Source organism: Leptonychotes weddellii, chromosome 6 (genome assembly GCF_054177405.1).
Source record: "Leptonychotes weddellii isolate Sample4059 chromosome 6, ASM5417740v2, whole genome shotgun sequence".
NCBI lineage: Eukaryota > Metazoa > Chordata > Mammalia > Carnivora > Phocidae > Leptonychotes > Leptonychotes weddellii.
Genome location: NC_138374.1, coordinates 60277981 through 60302314, shown reverse-complemented (window position 1 = coordinate 60302314; position 24334 = coordinate 60277981). Strand labels below are relative to the sequence as shown.

The 24334-nt window shown below is 35.5% G+C and overlaps 1 protein-coding gene across 2 annotated transcripts in view; it reads right to left on the bottom strand.

Annotated features, from left to right (window-relative positions):
* Positions 1-2046: 2046 nt before the first annotated feature.
* Positions 2047-24334, bottom strand: part of IPMK (inositol polyphosphate multikinase) — a 47049-nt gene continuing 24761 nt past the window's right edge. For both annotated transcript variants that reach the window (XM_081824232.1, XM_006744308.2), the window contains exons 4-6: positions 20791-20963; positions 9377-9458; positions 2047-7477 (exon numbers count right to left, since the gene is read on the bottom strand). In XM_081824232.1, the coding sequence (XP_081680358.1) occupies positions 6855-7477; positions 9377-9458; positions 20791-20963 (878 nt within the window). In that variant the 3' untranslated portion in view covers positions 2047-6854. The remainder of the gene's footprint in view (positions 7478-9376; positions 9459-20790; positions 20964-24334) is intronic.

The following is a 24334-nucleotide window of genomic DNA, read 5'->3' as shown; positions in this document are numbered from 1 at the left end:
CATTTTTAAGTTCTGCCAATTCACCTTTTATTTCTGCCCTTAGAGACTCTATGTTGCCATTAATTGATTTCTCCATTCTAGCCATTGTCTTCACAATTGCTAGCCTGAATTCCATCTCCGACATCTTGGTTATATCTGCATCCATTTGTAAATCTGCAGCATAAGTCATAATCTCTGAGTCTTTTCTGTTTTGGGGGCTTCTCCTCCTAGTCATTCTGTTGATGGGTGTTTGAGGGAATGTATAGAATCCAAATTATTGACCAGAACCCAATCAAGATGCACCTGTTTTCTTGGGACCTTAGGGTTGTTGGCCTCTTGTTTTCCCAGCCTGTCTTCTGGGGGAGAGGCCTGCCGCGCTGTTACTCAGGCAACCCGGTTCGGGCAGAGTTGCCCTGCGCCCCTGTGGCGGGGGATGGGCTCAGTGGGAATCAGTCTTTGGGGCTTTTGTTCTCTGGCACCTTTCCCTGGGGGCTTTCCGCCTCTCTCCCGCGAGTCAGAGCAGAAGAGACCGTTTCCAACCCTCTGCCTCAGAGCAGAGAGACTGGTCTGTTCTTCAGTGAGCTCTCCCGGCCACACTGTCTCCTTTTCTGTCCGTGCTGCTATAGACTGCAGCGTCCTGGGTTGTGCACCCCTCCGCAGCACTCCCAGTCCTGCCTCCAGGTCAGGGCTTGTCTCTGCCCTTTGTGCTTCTAAAACCGCCAGCTGCTCCCAGTTCGCACATGCGCGTGACTCCACCGCTTGGGGTTCTGTCCCAGGGACTGCAGTTCGCGTGCGTGCGACTCCGCCGCTCGGGGATTCCACCCCGGAGGTTGCCGTTCACCGGCGGGACCCCGGCGCACCGGGTTTCTGTCTTGGACGCTGCAGTTCGCGTGCGCGCGACCGTCGCTCCGGGTTTCTGTCCGGGGTGCTGCAGTTCACGTGCGCACGACCCCACTGGTCCGGTTTTCCACCCCAGGGGCTGCCCTAAAGTCCTTTTCCTGCCGCTACTGGTCTGCGAGTCTGTGCCCTGACCGCAGCGTGTGAGGCTGTCACTCACCGGCGGTGTAGGATCCCCACAGCTGGGCACCCTCCCGCTGCCGTTTATCCTCCGATATCTGCCCCCAGAATCACGGCTCTCCGCTTCGTACCTCAAAACCAACCACCTGCGATATTCTGTTTGTAGAGATCCAGATCTTCTTACATCTCAGGCTGGTTTCGTGGGTGCTCAAAGTGGTCTGGTAGATATCCAGCTCAATTCCGGGGACCAGTTGAAATAGGGTCCCCTACTCCACCATCTTTCCCCCCTCCCTAGGCAGCCAATCTTAAGAAACTACTTCATATAGTATTGCTCCTTCCCACAGTTCACAGTAGCAGGCATAAAAGAGGAATGCCATATAGCTTTCTGGAGCCTTGACTCACAATTGCAATGAAGCTTCCTGTTGCATTTTATCAGAACTGACTCTTCTCTTTCACAGCCCTGCTGGGTATTGGTTAAGTATCAGTCATAGCCCCAATAATATTTTATCCCATATTTATAGTTTTTTTCTTTCTACCAGAGAGTACATATCTTGAGAACATGTACTGAATCTCTTATGCAACTTTTCAAAATCTCCAAAGCCAAATATGGTGCCTAATATACGGTATGTGTTTGATAGTACCCTTTTTAATTAAGGAATGAAAATAATTAGGTCACTGATTAAGTAGCTGATTCATGAATCTTCAAATACAGGCAAAACTATCTTACCCACTTCTGAAGTTTTATAATTATAGTATGTATTTTCACAGCCAAGTCAATTTGTTTCTCCTATAGTCCACTTCTCCTGTAAGGTTGATTCCAAAGATTTTAGTATATCTCATAGGAAAATATTCAGGCAAAAAGTTTACATACTTTTTCATTTGCAATGCATGTGTTTTTGGTTTTTTCTGTTAACAGCTTCTCTTAATCATCCTTGAATCCCTATGATTCCTGTAGTTTCTGGTACATAACATGCACTCAAATATTTGTTGAATGAGTTATTTTTAAATTACCATGAGTTTGTTAGCATATTACAATTAATGAAGAAAAGCTCCAATGCAAAACATTTTAATAGGTTGTCAAATATACAGTTATTAGAATTATCTAAATATCACTTATAAAAATCAGTATATCACATTAGATGATTCTATAAAATAAAAACACAAATCACACATTGACAATAACCCCTGCAGTCCAAGAATACCCCCATCAATACTACAAATTACAAACACATTAAAAAAAAGACATTGTATAGACATTTAAAACCAAAGTAACTCTGACTACACTAAATACATTCATTCATCAAGTACAATAAATTTAGCATAGTCACTAATACAATTTTAGGTGCAATTTCACATGCTTTCATAAATCTTCCAGTACAACTCCCTATAGTAAAGTGTCTTTGTGCACGCCAATTTCATTTATATGCAGGTGCATTACACATCATACTTGAAACTATTTCACTTCATAATTAAACTTGTTAACATATATTATAAGTGAACCCCAGGCCAAAATTTAATCCAATGATGACAAAGTTTAACAATTAAAATATAAAATTTTTCAAAGTATACTCTATTTACTCACACGAATGCTATTTCCTCTTATTGACACTATCAACATAAGTAACAAGAATTAAAACATCAAGAAAACGGAGACTCCATCCCAAAATATTAGCAAGCACTTTTAGTAACAATATAGTCACTCCGTAAGTCAAAAATTTCATATTCATTGCCAAACTTAAAATACCAGTGGTTTGAAGATGAGACTGAGGCCTAAAGTATTTGTACTAAATTGTAAAACCCAATTTTAAAAATGTGCAGTAATTTGCTTGTGAATATGTAATGGAATGTTTTTCACAGTAATGTTCTGTTAAAACACTACTCTAAAATGGACAGCCTAAAAATAAACGTACCTTTACCAGCAAGAAAAGTGAAAAATTAAGGCCTTTTTATCCTATCTATAATTACTACCTGAACTCAAGAGTCAAATAGAGGTTATAATGCTGCAAAGTATTATTTTTAACCGAACATATTGTCAGTTGCTTCATCTCAGCTCAATAATCATTTCCTTATCTTTACACAAACTCAAATGCTAGTTAACTTTATTATTGTTAAATGCATATTTTTCTGTATCTCTCCTTTAATTCGGTCCCCAAACCCACCCCATCTAGATAGAATGCAGAAAATGGTTAGGGCTTTGTCTGAACTGTATATTCAGGGGCCAAAAATGCTGGGCACATGGTAGACATCCACTAAATATTTTTGAATGAATTAAGAAGCCTGGTCTATAGGCAACTCTACTTGCCTTCCCAAAGCATTGACAGACAATTGCTATCTCTTTACATGATCAAATTAACATGTCTTTTTAAAAGAAACTGCTGTCTAGGCTATAAAAATATTATAGGATGTAGTGGAATGATAACTGAGGCTATAAACATATCAAATCAAGGTTAAAGGCACTGGATAAGGAAGATTATTACAAAGCATTGTAAACAATTTTAAGAGCAAATCAAGTTTTAAAGTATCAAATGTCTAACTGCTAAGAGAGTATTAAAATGATGACAATGTTTTAAAAACAGTGGACAAAATTTCTGTAATTTCACAAATAAAATTGTTTCATACCATTTTCTTTCATCCTGTATTTTCTACAATATTCCAAATCCTAGAAACAAATGTTTTCAGTTTCATGAAATATGAAAATTACAACTGAAATATCTCTGAAAATTAATCCTTTTAAGTTATATTATCAATTTAATAGACATGATAGAGATAATATGAACATCGTCTTAGAAATCATAAAATAATAAATTACACTCAAAATCAGAAAAAAAGTTCTTATTCAGTTGAACCCAATCTAAAGCCCCACAATAGCAAATTGTAGTGTAAAGAGGCATACTAAGTATGAACTTTCTAGACACATGAAACAAAGAATAATGAATACTGAGTTGAAAATACCACTAGCTCCACGTTAGAGCCACTTAATATACACATTTTCACAACTGTTTCTTGAAAAACTATTTAGATAAAATATTTAGCATTTATCAATTTTTAATTTATTTGCATCTACACAACTTCCATCCATATTAAAATATCAATTAGTGTACTTTATTATAAAACTATTATACAATTTAAATTTTTATTAGAGAACTGTATTACTCACTATCCACAATTTCTTAAAGTCCTTTTCATGAGTGCATTCCATAAGAAATACACTAAAATCATTATTTATGTTTCCTAGGGGAAAAAAACCTATGATAATCCTATTAACCCAAACTATTATCCTTATTATGCTTATTTCTTAAAGATGTACATGTTTAAATATGCTTGGTGAATAGTGATCATTCTTCCCCGCAGTGGTAAATATCAGCATAATGTTAAATGACTGGGCTAGACAGTAAAATATTCACATGTAGATTATATAAACAGATACTTATTCTGTGACATGTAAGCTTACTTATAAAGTAACATAAAATGGGCATCGGATAACAGTGATAAAAATGTAAACAAACAGAATTAAATGTTAATCCTTTCCCTGAAAAACAAAAATAAAAGCGCTTGTTTTATTAAAACAAAACCAAAGATGATCTACTGTATCAAAAAGGTAAGACTGATTTTTACAAAACTGTATTTCCAAATATGGATAAAGAAAATCTAGAAAGCTGATTCACACTTTATTGAGCTAAAATGTGCAAAAAGTCCAGTAATACTTAAATTTATTAAATTCATTGTGCATAGGCTGATACCATCCTATACAAAAAAGCCTCTCGTTAAAAGACTCAAAATTGTTAATTATCTGAGCTTAAAGACTTATTGAACTACTGTCCAAATAACAACAACAACAACAACAAAAGTCTATATTGTAGGAGAAAAAAAGTAAAATTAAAAAATGTTTGACTATTAGGACTTGAAATCCATCCCCACAAAAAAAGCTACAGCCAATACCCATTTAGGCAGTAGAGAAAAATATGAAGTCTCTGTGAAAAATACTTATACTGACTCTAAATAAAATTAACAAATTTTGCTATAACAAAATGTATGTTAATTTTTTTAAAAGATTTTATTGATTTATTTGACAGATAGAGTTATAGCAAGAGCAGGAACACAAGCAGGGGGAGGAGGAGAGGAAGAAGCAGGCTTCTCGCTGAGCAGGGAGCCCAATGCGGGGCTCAATCCCAGGACCCCAGGATTGTGACCTGAGCTGAAGGCAGACACATAATGACCGAGCCACCCAGGCACCCCAAAATGTATATGAATTTTAAAGTAATTCAGGTTTAATAATTTGCTAAGCATAGAATTCATAGAGCATTTGGTACTTCTGTCTGTGCTCAGATATTTGCAAAGTACACTTAGAGAGGTTGGGAAGGTGAATAAACATAAAATTGTGATACTTTCCTCCTCACCAAAAAAAACTGCTTAGATTTAAAACTTTAATTTGTAATTCTAGGGGGGAAAGAGGGGGGAAAAGTCCAACAGGCCACAAATCTAAAACATTTTCCAGGAATATGACAAAACTGTTAACTACTTAGATGTGTTATTAGTAAATCAAAGTGCAAGTAATGCTTTCATAAATATCTAACATATTTGTAAATTTAATTTCAAAGTTTTAAATGTTTTCAATAACTAGTTATTTTTTTTAAAAAGGTGGTAAATATGAAACACATAATACTTAAAAATCTAATTTTTCCAGGAAAAATAGCATTCCCCCACCTATCACAAAATTAAATCATAATTTCTCTCTGGAATAGGATATAAAACTGTTTTGAGTAACAGTGAAATAGAAGCATGGATTTAGATATGCGCCAAACTCATAGAGATGCACTAATTTACATGTAGTATTTTTGATAACACAATACTGGATGGTGTCCTTCACTACTTATTAGAATTCTGAGAAACACTTTTTAGCAACATATATTTATACTACTGCTGAACTAAATGGGGACATATAAATACATGAATTTTAAATGAGAAAATTCTCAAAAGCTATTTAAAGGAGAAATAAGACAAAGCTTCAATCATCTACCTTTTGAAGTTGCAGTTAAGAGGAAAAGGTATTATAGCACTTTATAGCACTTTTCACAATGTAGTAAATATATATTCCAATTTCACATCAATGAAAGATTTTAAAAGAAAACCATTTTGTTCCTTGCAAATAACTTCTCTCTTCTAACCCTGGCAAGAATAATTAGTGACCTTAATTTCAAGATTTTTGTTGTTGTTGTTGTTCAATTATCTTTCTTATGAAGTATAATATATTGAAATATGCATATTAATGGAAATTAAAGAGAAAATCTGCTTTTGGAATGCAATAATTCTAAATCGCTTTACTAAGAAGCACCTTTTGATATGCTGGTCTGAACTTTTAATATAAAACCTGAACAGTACTTAACTGTTCTGAAGTAGAATTTTCTCCAGTTTTAGTAACTTCATACACACATAGTAATACTAAGGACATCAACCTGTGCTTTCTAGATTTTTAAAAGTGTTCTAATAATGTAATGAGTTTAGATATGGCTCATTGTCAAGGTTGGGTGGACAGAGATTTCATGACAAATTGGCTACAGAAAGCTAAATTAACTCTTAATGGCTGAATAATGGTTTGCAGTTTGCTTCAGCCAAACAGATGTTTAAGCCATGTACCACCACATTCCCTGCTTAAGATTCCTCTTTCTTTATTCTTCATAGTTTTCTAATGAACAAATAATTAGTTTTCCTGAGTAAGATTATAAAAAGATAACCCTTCTACCAAAAGTATAAAGACAAAATGTAGACTCACAATATATTTTTACATAGCTTTACAAGTACAGAGATACTGACTGCTGTTCTTGATTGCTCCTTCCCTTAAGAAGACTGCAGCAAAGGATTCAATTGTCTAAAATACTTTGTAGTACGGTAATTAAATGCCTCAGCCCATAAACATATCCCTCATCTATTGTGTTGCTAGGGAACACATGAGCAAAATCTATCATTCGCACTTCTGCTTCTGAAATCTCTTGGCAACCAGTGGGAAGATGATAAAAAACTTTTTCCAGTTGGGAGAGTACATTTCCATTTAAATGTTCCTGTGACATGCTTTTCCACCCATTGTCTTGCTCTATATTTTCAACTTTCAATGAAGTCTGACTGTGATGCTTTTTTGAACACATTTTTCTGTGACGAGCATACATCTTGGACAAGCTTTTGCCTACTGAAGCATCTATTTTTCCATTCTCTGTGGAATTTAACACATGAAAGTTATTATTGTACTCCAGTACATCTGTGTCTGACAGCTGCCCTTTGGACAAAAACTTTTCTACCAAAGTTCTGTCATTCGATTTTGTAGGAGTTGGCCGAGATGAACCTTCATAAACAAACAGTAATGAACTTGCATAAAAGTTAAGTTGCTTCTGATTTTCAAACCACTGCAGAATATTCTCAATCTTCTGAATACTGGCAGCAACAGCATCTTTTCTTAAGCAGAATCCATTATGAAAAAACCTGGAGACTCCTATAAACAAGAAAATATTAGGATTATAATGAAATTATGAACTAGCTATCATGTGGGAAATAAACTCATCTTAGATACAATTCATCAATTTCTTCCCTTTACCCCTTGCAATTAGCTGAACAGGCAAAATTCTAGTCAAGACATAGAAACCTGGGCTGCAACTTAATTTCTAGTGAAGATTCTTTTACTAGAAAATGACACTTATGTAAAGTGAAATATACTATTTAGATTAAAAAAATTATTACACAAAGACTGGTAGTTTAGTTCTCTCTCTATTCTCTTTAGGAATGTGATTCCAAGATTTGCTTCATTTGCCAGTGTGAGGGATTTATTTTTTACTAAGATTACTTGTTAGAAAATCACATTCAAGAGCTAAATCTAAAACCTACAGTCAAATCACAACTACGTGTAATGGCATCAACAGCCCATTACCAAAATACCAAATCATAACTATAATAAATTCTTCCTGTTCTTAATAATATTGATTAAATCAGTCTTTACAAAAGTTAAGCTCACTTTGGGGATCAATACCACCCCAGGTTGAATATGTTATTCAAAATTGAGACTTTTACATGTTTTAACCGATCAGATTATTAAGCCTCTTTTAAAGTTATTTATGCCTATTTTATCCTATTTGAGAATTTATGGGCATATATAATTTCATTTCTGCTCTTAAATAGTTTGCTCTCCCACTCTGGGACAGAAATTGCTAAAGACGTATATTCACATTAGCCTGCAAAATATTTTAATAAAGAGCCAATCTGAATATTACCTGCTATTGGTTAAGTAAACCAAGGCAAATATTGTTAAGATCACACTGTGTATATTTGTTTTCTATATATAAAATTAAAATTTTTTGGGGCGCCTGGGTGGCTCAGTTGTTAAGTGTCTGCCTTCGGCTCAGGTCATGATCCCAGGGTCCTGGGATCGAGCCGCACATGGGGCTCCCTGCCAAGCGGGAAGCCTGCTTGTGTTCCTGCTCTTGCTCTCTCTGTCAAATAAATAAAATCTTTAAAAAAAATTAAAATTTTTCTTCAAACTATTACACTACATATAAGCTCTTTCCCATCTTAGGCAAAGCTAAGAATAAACTTCTTTTTTTTTTTTTTTTTAAAGATTTTATTTATTTATTTGACAGAGAGAGACACAGCGAGAGAGGGAACACAAGCAGGGGGAGTGGGAGAGGGTGAAGCAGGCTTCCCGTGGAGCAGGGAGCCCGATGTGGGGCTCGAACCCGACGCTGGGATCATGACCTGAGCCGAAGGCAGACGCCCAACGACTGAGCCACCCAGGCACCCCGCTAAGAATAAACTTCTTAATAGAATATTATTTCCAGAAATCTATTAAGGTCTCATTGCTTTTGTAATAGCTTGGCTATAACTATTTTAGAGGTATGTATGTTAACTGACTTTAAACTACTTCTAATGCCATTTATTTATTATGTAATTCTAGAAGCTTATAATATACAACTAAACTAGACATGGGAGATTTCGATAAAAATACATTACATACAACAATACATACTTTAAAGTCTCTTATGTAAAAAGCAGTTTTAATACACTATGATTTACATCCTAGGATTTGAAAGACCACCTCTAGTTTCAGGACTTGAACTATATGGCTGGTTCACAGATGTTCATTATTTTTTTTATGTATAATAATAAATAAGAAATGTGCTAAAATGTAAAAGAAGGCATTCACGGATCCCTGGTTTTGGTGTATTATAAACCAGGGATTATGAATAATTCAATTGTGTAAATTTAAGGATTTATGTTTATTTATTATGGATTGAGTCATTATACTATCATTATACCAAAGAATTAAGATTGAAATTACTTTAGAATTGTTTTGATAACTGTGCAGTAATAAAAGTATTGAAATAGGTTTTTCAATCCTTACCATCCTTTAGAGTTTCTTTTGTTAAGCTTCTTCCATAGTGCTGGTTTTGTGTCTCATAGCTGTCAGAATGAACATGGTAAACCTGCGAGAAAAAGCACTGAATATTAAAAACTAATCGTCCTTGACCATGTGGGGTTTACCCAGCAATGCAAGGATAGTTAAAGATGGGAAGATCTACTCATATTTCATTCTAATAGATTTAAGAAGAAAAAAATCATATCATATCAATGGATGCTGAAAAGGCATTTAAAAAATTTACATCCTCTATTGATGAAAACTCTTTAAAAAGACTGATGAATATTTCCAATATGAAAGAATTAGCGACATCAATCCACCAAAAGTTATTAAGTTTAAAAAGGAAATAAGGAAACATCTGTCCTAAAATACAAGAAGCTTTCAGAAAAAGTATTCTACCACAATGTTTTTTTATCATCCATCTAATATTGTTCTGGAATTTCTAGCAAATATAAATAGACAAGAGAAAGGGTATAATAACTTGGAATGAAGGAGATAAAAATATTACTCTTTCTAGATAATGGTTGTGTATTGGAAAATCAACTGAAAAATACAAACAATAAGAACTTGAAATGGTGACCGAGTACAAATTGGTACACAGAAATAAGCTTTCATATTTACAAATAATCAGAATATGTAATGCAAGACCCCATTTACAAGTGCAACAACAAAAAAATAAAAGAGAAATAAACTAAATAAGTGTAAGTCTATATAAAGATATCTTTAAAACATTCCTAAGAACACCCATTGTTCTCAGAGAGGAAACTCAACATCATAAAAGATATCAATTCTACTTAAATTAATCAACAACTAAAATGAGATTATAATAAAACAAATTTTTTTAATCATACAAGCTAATTCTGAAGTTCATATTAAGAAAAACAAGAACAGGCAGGAAAAATCCAAGTAAGAATAATGAGGGAACAGCCTTGCCATCCTACTAGATATTAAAACATATTTTATTTATATTTTCCAACTTTATTGAGGCACATATGAGAAATACAATTATATATAGTATACAACATGATTATTTGCTATACATACATACTGTATAATGATTACTAAGATCAAGATAATTAACACATGCATTACCTCACAGTTGACTCATTTTTTGTGCATGTGTGGTGAGAAGGCTTAAGAGCTACTCTCAGCCAATTTCAAGTATACAGTACTGTATTATTAACTATAGTCACCATGCTGTACATCAGGTCCTCAGAACTTACTCATCCTGTAACTGAAAGTTTGTACCCTTTGACCTACATCTCCCCATTTCCCCCTCCCCAAGCTCCTAGGAGCCACCATTCTGTTTCCATGAAATTGGTTTTTTTTTTTTTTGGTTCACATATAAGTGGTACCACACATTTGTCTTTCTTTGTCTGGTTTATTGCACTTAGCGAAATACCCTCCAGGTTCATCCATACTGTTGCACAGCAGAATTTCCTTCTTTCTTGTGGTTGAGTAATATTCCATTGTGTGTGTGTGTAGACACAAACCACATCTTTATTCATCTGTAGGTGATACTTAGATTGTTTCCATATCTTGGCTATCATTAATAATGCTGCAATAAACATAGGGGTGCAGATATCTCTAAGATATTGATTTCATTAAAACGTATCTTTAGACTCAAATACATGAGAAGTTTGTATGTGATAACAGTATTTTAAATCAGTAGAAAAAGAGATAATTATTAAATAGTGATAGTGTCTTTAGGTAGTGATCTGGAAAAAAGTAAGTTGTATTTATACCTTATACCAGGATAAATTCCAAATACATCATATATCAAAATGCACAAAATGAAATGATAAAAGTGTTCCCACAAAGATGGAAGAATCCTTGAATAACTGATACTAAGGAAGGCATTTCCAACCAAAACTCAGAAATTTCCTTCATATACAATATGTTTTTAAAAATGTTCATAGTGGGCACCTGCGCGGCTCAGTCATTGGGCGTCTGCCTTCAGCTCAGGCCATCATCCTAGGGTCCTCGGGATCTAGCCCTGCGTTGGGCTCCCTGCTCAGAGGGAAGCCTGCTTCTCCCTCTCCCACTCCCCCTGCTTGTGTTCCCTCTGTCGCTGTGTCTCTGTCAGATAAATAAAATCTTTAAAAAAAAAAAATGTTCATAGTGTTTTTGCCAAGCAGAAATCAAAAGACAAATAGACACAGAGAAAAGGTATTCAAAATTTATATAATGAACAAAGGGCATGATTACTCTTACTGGAAAATGAATAAAGGACCTAACAGTTCACATAAATCAAACAGCTCTCAAACATACCAGGAGCATGGCCCTCCCCCAAATAGTGAAAAATCAGTGTCCCGGACTTTGCCAAATGTCTCCCTGGAACAAAACTGCCCCTGGTTCAAAACCACTGCTCTGTATCAGTCAGACTGCCAATATCTACCAAAATTATAAATGCATATAAGCCCAGCAATTCCCCTCTAGGAACTTGTCCCATAAATACACTTGCATACTGGTGAAACGAGGTAGGTCTCGTTTACTCATTTTTAACATTATTTGTAATACAAAAGACTGGAAACAATCAAAGGGAGCTGGTGAAATTGTGGTATAATAACTGTGTGCCACTGTGGAGAGATCTTTATGATACGTTAAATGGAAAAAAAAAAGCAAGATACAAAACCGTCTTCAAAGGAGGTTTTATGATAAAATAACACATATATGCAGTATTTGTATATGTTAAAAATATCTCTGGAAGAATACACTGGGGAAAAAATATAACATCCTGTGTGGAAGGTGAATTCTCACTGTGTATGTTTCTATACTTTCTGGAGTTTGAAGCATACAACAATGTACCTTCTCAAATTTTAATAAATATATATATTTTAAAGATTTATTATTCTTGAGAGAGAGAGAGAGCACACGGATGAGTGGGTGGAGGGGCACAGGGAGAGAATCTCAAGCAGACTCCCCGGTGAGTGCAGAGCCCCACTTGGGGCTCATTCTCATGACCCATGAGATTATGACCTGAGCCAAAACCAGAGTCACACGCTTAACCGGCTGAGCCATCCAGGCACCCCTTAAATAAGTATTTTTAAGAAGCATTAAGAATATATTGATTTAGGAATTGATATTTTAAACCTTTCAGTCTGTTATAGCTAATTACCATCTATTTCAAATGCTATACTTAACTGAAAAAGTTCAGTTACAACTATGTTCTTAAACATACACATACATATTGCCTATTGAAGAAATACATTTTATCACTGGGCAAAGTGTTACTATGAATGGAAGAAGGCACTTTATAAACATCAAAAATTACATCTGGCTACATGAAAATTATTTTTGTAAGAACAGTTAAGTATATCCAAAATGTGTTTTAAAAAAACCACTCATGTTCTCTATACACATAAATAGGTTTAAAAGAGGATTCTTGAAAAATATAAACAAATTAATTAAAGAGAATTTCCAATATGATAGAGGTGTTAGCTAACCTAATGCTAAGGTGGTAACCATACTGTAATATATAAATGTATCAAATCAACATGTTGTACACCTTAAAATTACACAATATTATATGTCAATTATATTGCAATAAAAAAGGATGAAATTGAGAAAATTAATAATCTGAATAAATTAATACAAAAATATGAGAAGAATTTTCAAATACACAGTTATGTGAACACTAGAAAATGTACAAAAAAACCCATCATTTTCAAAATAAAACCTATTCTACTAATTCAGGGGTGTATTTATCTGAGCTAAATTATATTTCACATATGAGAATCTAAATTTCACATACAGACTAAAGTTAAATAGTTTTAGTGGAACTCCTTTATTGATATTCTCTCTTCCTCTATTTCTACTTTACAGTTAACACTGGAATGGGAAGAGATAGGAGAATTTCTCCATCCCTACCGCCTGCCCAGTCTTGGTCAGCAGCAAAGATATTTGTAAATCAAAAGTTACACACGAACCTTGAAAACATCTAAATATGTAGCAAAAAAAAAAAAAAAAAAGAATTTTTTTAATGGAAAGGAAAGCTGGGAGACATGAGTAGGGCAGAATAACGAGCAAAAACTGGGGAGCCTGGCTGGCTCTGTCAGTGGAGCCTACTTAAAAACAAAAACAAAAAACAAAACAACAACAAAAAAACAAGCAAAAGGAAGTTCTAGCACTTCCTGGATTATATTTCACCACAGGAGTTGCTCATTTTATATGAACTTACGTCTGAGGCAAACAAATACAAATATCTTTAGCAAAACACCTTTCCTATTAAGTCAATTCAAATTTGAAAGGTTACTATCATCCATTACTATGAAGAAAAAAAGATATACAGAGTCTGATCTTTAGACGATGTGATCAATAAATACCAAAACAGAAGAATCTTTTCCCCAAGTAACTAGGAACCAGTGATTAAGAAAAGGTACTTCTCTCCAAAAAGTATGTCAAAACTTTAAGCTGTTGCCAAAAATATACTGGAACATCTGAAAATTAAATCATTTAAAGTCTTGAATTATATGTTTTATTTATTTATTTTATTTTATTTATTTATCTGACAGAGAAAGACACAGTGAGAGAGGGAACACAAGCAGAGGGGGTGGGGGAGGGAGAAGCAGGCTTCCCGCTGAGCAGGGAGCCTGGGGCGGGGCTTGATCCCAGGACACCAGGATCATGACCTGAGCCTAAGGCAGACACGTAACGACTGAGCCACCCAGGAGCCCTGAATTATGTTTTAAAGAAATTTTAGGTAAATTTCTACAAACTACATTTTAATTACTTTTAGCTAATAAATATAATAAATTCCTGTAATTACATAGCTCTTGCTTTCAGAATACAAAACTGGAAAATTAAACAAAAATGTATACAATAGTCAATCCATAAGGACACTATTTCAAAAACCAGTAAGTCCTAAAGCAGGCTGCTGATATACTAACTTCTCTTAAGTCTGATACTTTAATATACACCCCACCTACCTATATACAGTATGTTTCAGTCACCTTACATAAACTCCTGTTTCACAATATGCTCTACTTCTCAATCTTCTACCTGTTACTTTCCCTTGTTGCCAGTTCAAAAGACAGGTATCACCTGCTTTTCAAGTTTGTGTGACGCCACTTTACTTTTATGAAAGAACTACATTTGTATCCGTTTTTGCTAACCAAAAGAGGTCCGAAGAGGATTTTCACTTCTATAAAGAAAGACAAAAAGTGAAAATAGTGTTCAGCCTTTGTTTTGTAGTAACTGTTACAGAGGCAACAGGAACCCCAGCAGCAAGAACAGCACCACCAAACTGCTTCCCAGGGAACTGCACTCAGCATTCCAGCATCATGCTGCCATACCTTTGAACTGTCTGTGAGTATCTGTGCTTTATCTTGATGAATTTTGTGCATCCATTAGCAAGATGTAGCGTAAGGTATCAGAAAAACCTGAGGGGTTATTTTTTGGGTGTGGGAACATTCAAAATTTTTCCATATAAATTATGGTAACTGAGTTTTCACTTGATGCCATTTCAGATTACAAAAAGTTTCATGGGAACACTCTACTTTCAGAGAGCAGGGAAAAACTGTACCATCTTTTTTTTTTTTAAGATTTTATTTATTTATTTGACAGAGAGATAGACAGAAGAGCACAAGCAGAGGGAGTGGCAGAGGGAGAGGGAGAAGCAGGCTCTGCACTGAGCAGGGAACCCGATGCGGGACTCGATCCCAGGACCCTGAGATCATGACCTGAGCCGAAGGCAGACGCTTAACCATCTGAGCCACCCAGGCGCCCAAAACTGTACCATCTTTTCTAAAGTCACTCTATAACCCTCCTCTCTTGACTCCCTTGCTCTTATAGGCCCTACTCTGTTTCTATGTCTTTTGTAACACATATCTCAATAAATCTTGTTATTAAATCAATGATGTTTTATTTTTTAAAGATTTTTTTTTCATTTTTTAAGTCATCTCTACACCCAGCATGAGGCTCAAACTCACAATCCTGAAACCAAGAGTTGTATGCTCCACTAACTGAGCCAGCCAGGTGCCTGAAAATTAATCTTTTTTTTTTTTTTTAAAGATTTTCTCTTTTTTAATTTAAATTTTAGTTAACATAAAATGCAATATTGGTTTCTGGAGTAGAATTCAGTGATTCATCACTTACATACAATACCCAGTGCTCATCACATCAAGTGCCCTCTTTAATACCCATCTAGTCCATCCCCCACCCTTCTCCCTCCATCAACCCTCAGTTTGTTCTCTACCATTAAGAGTCTCTATGGCTTCTTTCCCTCTCTCCTTTATTTCTTTTTCCTCTTCCCATATGTTCATCTATTTTCTTTCTTAAATTTCATATGAATGAGCTCATATGGTATTTGTCTTTCTCTGACTTATTTCACTTAGCATACTGCATTCTAGCTCCATCCATGTTGTTGCAAATGGCAAGATTTCATTTTTCTTTGAGTCTTATCATCTACACCATCTTGGGATCAATGAAATACAGTATAATTACTGAAAGTCATTAAATATAAAGAATTCCTAGAGGCACCTGGGTGGCTCAGTAGGTTAAGCATCCAACTCTTGATTTTGGTTCAGGTCACAATCTCAGGGCCGTGAGACTGAGCCCCGTGTCAGGCTTTGCGCTGGGCATGGAGCCTGCTTAAGATTCTCTCTCTCTTCCTCTGCCCCTTCCCCTGCTTGCGCACCCTCTCTCTCTCAAAAAAAAAAAAAAAAATTAAATAAGTAAATAAATATAAAAAAAAAAAAGAAAGATCCTAAGTCAGCACAGAGAATTGGCAAGTTATTCTACCCACAAAACCTCTTCTACTACTGGCTGAACACAATAGAAAAATATTTAAATATATTTTAAACATTTGATATATTTGATAAACTTCAGTCTAGTCAGTGATATCAAGGGATTTTTTTTGTTTAGAGGCATGACTTTCCTGGGGGGAAATTTTAAACTTTAGAGTATTAATTCTAAAATTACCCAACTCTGGGGTGCCTGGGTGGCTCAGTCGTTAAGCGTCTGCCTTCTGCTCAGGTCATGATCCCAGGGTCCTGGGATCAAGCCCCACATCGGGCTCCCTGCTCTGCAAGGGGCCTGCTTCTCCCTCTCCCACTCCCCCTGCTTGTATTCCCTCTCTCTCCGTGTCTCTCTTTGTCAAATAAATAAATAAAAATGTTTAAAAAAATAAGATCAAATTATCCAACTCTATTATTAGTCTATAAATCCACTGTGACTAAAGAGTTCAATGAATTTACCACCTTCCAAAGAAATAAACTATGAAAAATTTAACCTTAACATTATTCCTATTAAAATTCAAGGTTTATCTCCTATTTTTAATATCCTAGAATTGTATAAGTAAATCTATATTCACATCATTTTCATTTATTATCTCATACTTCAATCATATCCTTTCTCAGATAATTAAACAATATGTTAACTATTGTATAAAGGAAGTTATGAGTACAAAAATAATAGGAACACAAATTGATCCAGTATGATCGCCACCAAAATCCGAACTGGCATTTTTTTGCAGGAACTGACAATTACAACTTAATCCTAAAATTCACGTGTAAATTTAAGGAGGACCCAGAATTAGTCAAAACAATCTTGAAAAAAGGAAGAATAAAATTAGAGCTGTCACGATTTCTGATTTCAAAGCTTACTCCAAGGCTACAATAGTGTGGTTCCAAAACATATTTGCAAATCATATATTTGATAAGGGAGTAATATCTAAAATACAAAAGTACTCATACAATTTAATAGAAAAAAATCTAATTAAAAAAATGGGCAGAGGAACTAAATAGACATTTTTTCCAAGGAAAATATCCAAATAGCCAACAGGAACATCAAAAGGTTCTCAACATCACTAATCTCAGGGAAACACAAATCAAGACCACAGTGACATTACCTCACACCTGTTAGAATGGCTATCATCAAAAAGACAAGCAATAATAAGGACTGGCCAGAATATGGAAAAAGGAATTACACTTCTTCCCTGGGAATTATACTCAGCATCTCAGCATCAAGCCACCAGAGCTTTTACGGAAAACAGTATGGAGGCTCCTCAAAAAATTAAAAAACAGAACTACCACATGATCCAGCAATTCTACTTCTGGGTATATATTCAAGGAAATGAAAACAGAATTATCAGAGAGATAATTTTCATAGAACTAGGGGGAGTTGAAAGACTGGAAGAAAAAGAGGGGTGACTGCTAGTAGGTATGGCATTTCTTTTGAGGGTGATAAAAATATTCTGAAGTTGAATGTGGTGATGGTCGCCCAACTCCACAAATATACTAAAACCAATGAACCATATATTTAAATGAGTGAATTGAAGGACATGTAAATTATATCTCAATAAAGTTATTATTAAAAAAATACAAACAGAAGAACTACTTCCCTGGGTAAACCACATACCCCAAGAATGCCAAATCACACAATGTCTTATTTATCCTCTGTATATGTACCCTAAAGGTAACGGAAACCCACTGCAGAATTTTTAAATAGGGTAATGTCCTAATTAGATATACCTTTTGCAATGTTTGATGAACAGACTGGAAGAAAGCAAAACTGAACTTGAGAGATCAGTTAAGACTAGAGTCTGGAAAGGGATAATGGGACTCAAGAGATGTTTGGGAGTTAAGACCAACAGAACTGATGGATGGTTCTGAGATGTGATAGTACTACAAGTTTTCTCCTTTGTAAAACTGTATGTATGGTGATGCCATTTACTGGGATAGGGAATAATAGAGATGTTACTATTGTTGTGGTTGTTAGTTTGCAAAAAGGATGTGTGTCAGTTTTTAATGTATTCATTCTAGATGTCTTTACATTATCCAAGTAAAGGTCAGATTAGGAGAGCAAAGAAAAACCAGAGGCAGAAGATACACATTTGGGTGTTACCAGTGTAAGTGAAAATGAACCAATTAAGAACAAAAGACACTGCTTAGGAAGAAACAGAAAGAAAAAAGAAGGAGTAAAATGGAACTGAGCAGAATACCTCAACATTTAAAGAATAAACAGAAAGAAATGAGCTGGTAAAGAAGACTGCAAAGTGGTCTTAGGAAACAGCCAGGAGAGGGTGTCATGAACACTAAGAGAAAAAGTTTTAAGGAGGACTTAGCTTTGAAAGCTGCTTTTCAAAGTAAAGTGAGTAATGAAAAATGTCATTTGGACCCAGTAACAGTGAAGATTGTTAAGGTCTTTAGGGACCTTAGTAAGGAGCAAATCTGGAGGGATGATCAAACAGAAGCCAGACTGGAATAAGTTTAAGAATATTGAGTGGAGGGGTGCCTGGGTGGCTCAGTCCGTTAAGCGTCGGACTCGATTTTGGCTCAGGTCATGATCTCAGGGTCATGAGATCGAGCCTGTGTCAGGCTCCGAGTTCAGCACAGAGTCAGCTTGAGATTCTCTCTCTCCCTCTCCCTTTCCCTCTGCCCTTCCCCCCACTTGCAGGATGCACATGCGCGCTCTTTCTTTCAAATAAATAAATAAAATCTTTTTTTAAAAAAATAAAAGAATACTGAGTGGAAACGCAATAGAAATAACTAGTTCAGTTGTGAAGGGGAGGCAAGTCAAATCCACTGCTGGAGAGCAGAGCACAGTAAAGGCAGGTTTTGAGGTTTTGTTACTGAAAACATTGAGTAATTTGAACATATTCAAAACAAAGTTAAAGAGTCAGTAGATAGAGACAGAAGTTGAAGTTTTAAGAAAACCAAGAGAGAATCAATAGTATTAGGTTCCTGAAGAGGTGGCAGGACTGAGGTCCAGAGGACACAGGGAAGGGCTACGCTTAGACTAGAGGATGAAAAATTCTTCAATGTGACAGGAAGAAATAAGAAGGAATGAAAGTACTTGCAGGTTAGGTATGTACATCTGTTAGCAGAAAATTAAAGGAAATCCTGTCTGATAGCTTTTATTTTTTCTGAAGCGGAAGGCAAATTCATCTGCTAAGAGTGAGAAGGAAAGTGGGAGGGTGAGAGATCTGACAACAGTGAAGGTTTAAATAGTTGCCCAGTTATAGTCCTGTGGGATATTTATTCCTTGTTTAACGTTATTCCATTATCCTTTTTTTTCTTTACCATATACCCACAATTAATTATAGTTTTCTAAAATGAAATAACTGTACAACATTTCTTTGGTTTTATTTATAATCAGAATACCAAATTCAACTGTGCTGTTATTACCATCACATTAACAATTCATCTATAATACTTCTGTATTGCAGTTTAAAAGTCAAAAGGAACACCTATATATATCATCTTACATGATGAATTTCAAAACTGGCCATTATGCTTATATAGGTAAGCAATCATTTATCATATATACAAATTTTACCTCCATACATCTAGAAGGCATACCATTTATTCAGAGGATTTTATTCCACATTACTTAACTGTGGCATACTGTTTGCAAAGATGGCCTCAACAAGCCTTCCCATCCTTGTGTGCACTGCTATTTATATTGTGACTTCTCTATTCCTACCATCAGAAGCGGAGTCTATTTCTCTTCCCTATCAATATGGGCTGGCCCTGTGATATACTTTGTCCTACAGATGTGACATCAAATGACTTCCTAATGTAGATTTCAAGAGACCTTATAGCTCTCAATCTTGCCTTCTTGGAATATGAAGAAGCTCCAGCTAGCTTTCTGGAACATGAGAGATCACAGGGAAAAAGGCCCAGGCAACAGTACGATCTCCCACACATGACAGTGAGGTCATTTTAGACCATCTAGCCCTAGCTGAGTCATCAAATGAGCATAGCCATATGAGGGACCCTAAGTGAGATCAGCAAATTGTCTACCTGAACCCAACTCAAACTGTCAACCTACAGAATCATGAGCAAATAAAACAACTGTTTTAAAATACAGTCTGAAGAAATAACCTAATTTTAAATTTCCCTTTTCTATTTTAAAAATACAGAAAAAACTGAATATATAAACTTAATAACTTTTCTCATGGAAAAATCATAAATAATATCACATTTACTTATCACATTATTTTGCACCTAAACTTAAGCTTGGGTGGCTCAGTTGGTTAAGCGACTGCCTTCGGCTCAGGTCATGATCCTGGAGTCCCTGGATCGAGTCCCGCATCGGGCTCCCTGCTCAGCAGGGAGTCTGCTTCTCCCTCTGACCCTCCCCCCTCTCATGTGCTCTCTCTCATTCTCTCTCAAATAAATAAATAAAATCTTTAAAAAAAAAAAAACCAAAATTACCAGAGTCACGGTCTTGTGGTTTAGCCATTCATTCATTCATTATACACTATGTGTCAGAATAACTCCAGACACTGACCATATATTAGTGAACAAAGGAGACTAAAATCCCTGCCTGCATTGGGGGGATATGGACAACCCAAATCCAAAATATATTATCTTCTAATATGTAAGTATAATTAACATCTATATTTTTCAAGGGAGGAACATGTAAAGAGAAATGTTACCAATAATCACTCTTACCCTCATGCCAAGCACCAAGAACCCAATCTCTTCCATTAATGGGTACTTGCTGACCTGTTGCTTAATCTTCTCAGATGAGGCAAAAGGATCATAACTCTTTCGCCCTATCTTTACATCCATTATACAGGGCTTATTAAATTTATGGGTCACATCTTCCAGTTTTAAGTATAAATCTGTTATTAAAGAAAAACCTTAATTAGTAATAAGCAAACATATTACTACCCAGATAACTGCCAGGGGAAAACAATATGAGGAATCTTAAAACTTAGAAAAAAAATTAAAATAAATCCAGAGTCAATAATTATTATTACTCCATCTGAAAAAAAAAATGACCAACAAATTTATAACAAGTATAAATATCACAGAGAAACTCTTGCAGGAAGTGATTAAATAATATTCAATCATAAGCAAAAGGATGAGATAGATATAAGGTTTCTAAGGACATTAAAATGAGATTATTTCAAAAGCTGTTTCAGAATGCATTCCCCTTTTGAATACATTTTATGTCATCTGTGCCTTAGCAGGTCTCTTAGTATTTTAATAATTCTTAAAAATCTTCATTTAAAATTAGTAATAGGAATAAATCCTTCCCACAGAGTACACAACAGAAGTACAGTTTAAGAAATGTAAATCAATCTAAATTATGGTCACTGCCAAATATATATTCTAGTCTTACTAGTCGCAAAAGAAAAATAAATATCTTGCTTAGAATATAAGCATTCATCAAAAGCTCATCTGTAAACTACTTTGGCATCCTGCATACATCTTCCCACAGAAAACTATTATAAATGGAGATTCAAGTAAAAGATTATAAAAGTTCCAGTTATTATATACTGAAGCTGAACTAATTACAGCTTAGCTTGAAAGTAAAGTCTAGGTACACTGACGGAAATTCTCTCTTTACTTGATGGAAGGAAAGGAAAGAAGGAAATTCTCTCTTTACTTGATGAAAGAATCTTCCCAAAGTTCTGATTGAGATCATACTTTTCAGTTATGAATATGTAAAGCATTTCTCTCAAAAACTTTTTCTCAAAAACAGAAAAGCTTTTATCTGCTTTTTACCAAAGTAGCAAAGTTAGAGAAGGTATGTATTTTCTATGAATTAAAAAAAAGGCCACCAGAGAAAAAAGAAGACTTACCCTCTTTTCCTTTACCTTGACCCACCAAGCATAGTTATTAAATTACAACAAAGAAGTCTGTGTTGAACTAAAAGTGAGAACAAACCTGGTAGAGCTTATGAAAGTTTTAAGCCCCTCAGATTTAAGGGGCATAAATCTCTTCCTTGAGATAAGAAATAAAGAGGTAAGTTTTACTCCTTAATCAAGGAAGATGGGGGCAAGGTCATGATTTTGTAGAACTAGGTGAAGTCAAGCCCAAATATGACAAAAAACTACACCCTAAGAAACCAGCACTGGCACACAGGAAGAAGTATGACACATTTTAAAAAAGGACTCTCACAAGCAGACATGTTCAACAAGAGAAAACAAAAGGTCTGGACACAGACATAGGACTGTTGACAGTGAAAGGTAATGGCACAGTGGGAATATCCTGATCAAGAAATTGGAACCCGGGCGCCTGGGTGGCTCAGTTGGTTCAGCGACTGCCTTCGGCTCAGGTCATGATCCTGGAGTCCCAGGATCGAGTCCCGCATCGGGCTCCCTGCTCAGCGGGGAGTCTGCTTCTCCCTCTGACCCTCCTCCCTCTCATGCTCTCTGTCTCTCATTCTCTCTCTCTCAAATAAATAAATAAAATCTTAAAAAAAAAAAAAAAAAAAAGAAATTGGAACCCACCCAAGCTTCTGTGCTTTAAAAGATAACCACAGGATGGGGTGAGAAGATGGGGAAGAAAGCAGCATAGAACAGTCCCCTTCATATTCTCTCCTCCCATCTCCAGCTACCTTGAGCGAAAGTAAAGGAAACAGATCCATCATTTTCCTATAGCTGTGTAAAAATTTCAGTAACAAGGTTTATATTTCAAATATCAGAAAAGACTAATTAGAACCTAGTACGGTAAATCACTGACATTCACAAGTGTATCATTAATTTCTATAACTCAAGAGACCCCAAAAGTCTTCCTGAGGTGAGGCGATGGATGGGAGTATAAAGATAGTGAGTGAGGGCGCCTGGGTGGCTCAGTTGGTTGGGCGACTGCCTTCGGCTCAGGTCAGGATCCCAGGGTCCTGGGATCGAGTCCCACATCGGGCTCCCGGCTCAGCAGGGAGCCTGCTTCTCCCTCTGACCCTCTCCTCTCTCATGCTGTTTCTCTCTCGCTCGCTCTCTAATAAATAAATAAATAAAATCTAAAAAAAAAGATAGTGAACTTAGCTAAGTATCATAGCGTCTTTACCTCAGTGTAGGGTTATTATTTTCTACTTGCCAATTTGGTAGTGATTAAAAACAAACAATAAACTGTTTTTTGGTAATAAGATAGAGATGCCAGAAGTGAGAGTATATTACAAATCTTAATATAAAATCTCTATTTCCTCCTCCCCTCTTGGGAAGAAGGAAAATACAAATGCAAATCCCATATATAGTAGGAATACAATAAATGTTTGCTGAATGAATGAATGTTTGCTTTTCTCATTTCTACTGCCCAGCGGGACTTTGGGTTTGGCCTCACTAACACTGTAAGAACTGAGTCGTTCCTTCAGTAAACAGGCCTGAGCTTCTTGGCTTTTATTTGACATTTATTTCAACTAGCCAAATATGTTTTTCTTTACCTTACTTTCAGGTTCTTGATATGTGATATATGACTTGAATTACCAAATAACTGCTAAATTATTAACAGCTTTAAGTAAATACCCCTTAAATTAAGGCCTACTGAGTTGGCTTAGTGTTTTTCTTTTAGTCCTCTGGCCTTGATATTTTTTTTAAGTGAAATTAAGAATTTGAGACTATAATTTCTATCCTTCCCTCTAAGTTGTAAAAATAAACATCAAAACCTGCTTTAGAGATGCAGACTTTTAAGGCTATAATGTCATATATCTAGCAGTTTGCCACAAGTGCTTTTGAATGAAATAGGTAAATAGGAAAATGGGGCATGATCTGAGCACTGAAACCTTTACTGATTTTTTTTTTTTTTACAGGTTGTTATCACTAGAGATAAGTCTGAATACTAATTCTCTCTGAAAAATGCTATTAGCAAATTATTTCGCTAGCATAGAGCTTCATTCAAAGTAGGTCAATCTTGAGATTCAGTAATTTAAATGCTCAAAGGCATTTTACTACAGGGGAGTTTCAACTGTAAGGTAATGCCGCAGACTGGATAACAAAGGACACTTTTTCAGCGAGGCCCCTCTGGGTATAGAATGGAGCAGTAGTTTTAATTTTCAGGTAAACAGAAAATATGTTCTAAAACTCATCCAAAAAATCGGATGGACTAAGAATAAGATAAATGTTCTATGTGGAATAGTTTTAAGTCTCTTCTGACCAAGGTCAAGGAAATAAACTACTTTAATATGATGTTTGGAAAATAATTACGATATGATTATTTAATATGATGTAACTTGCAAGATATGATTTTGAATGAAGAGAGGTGATTTTTA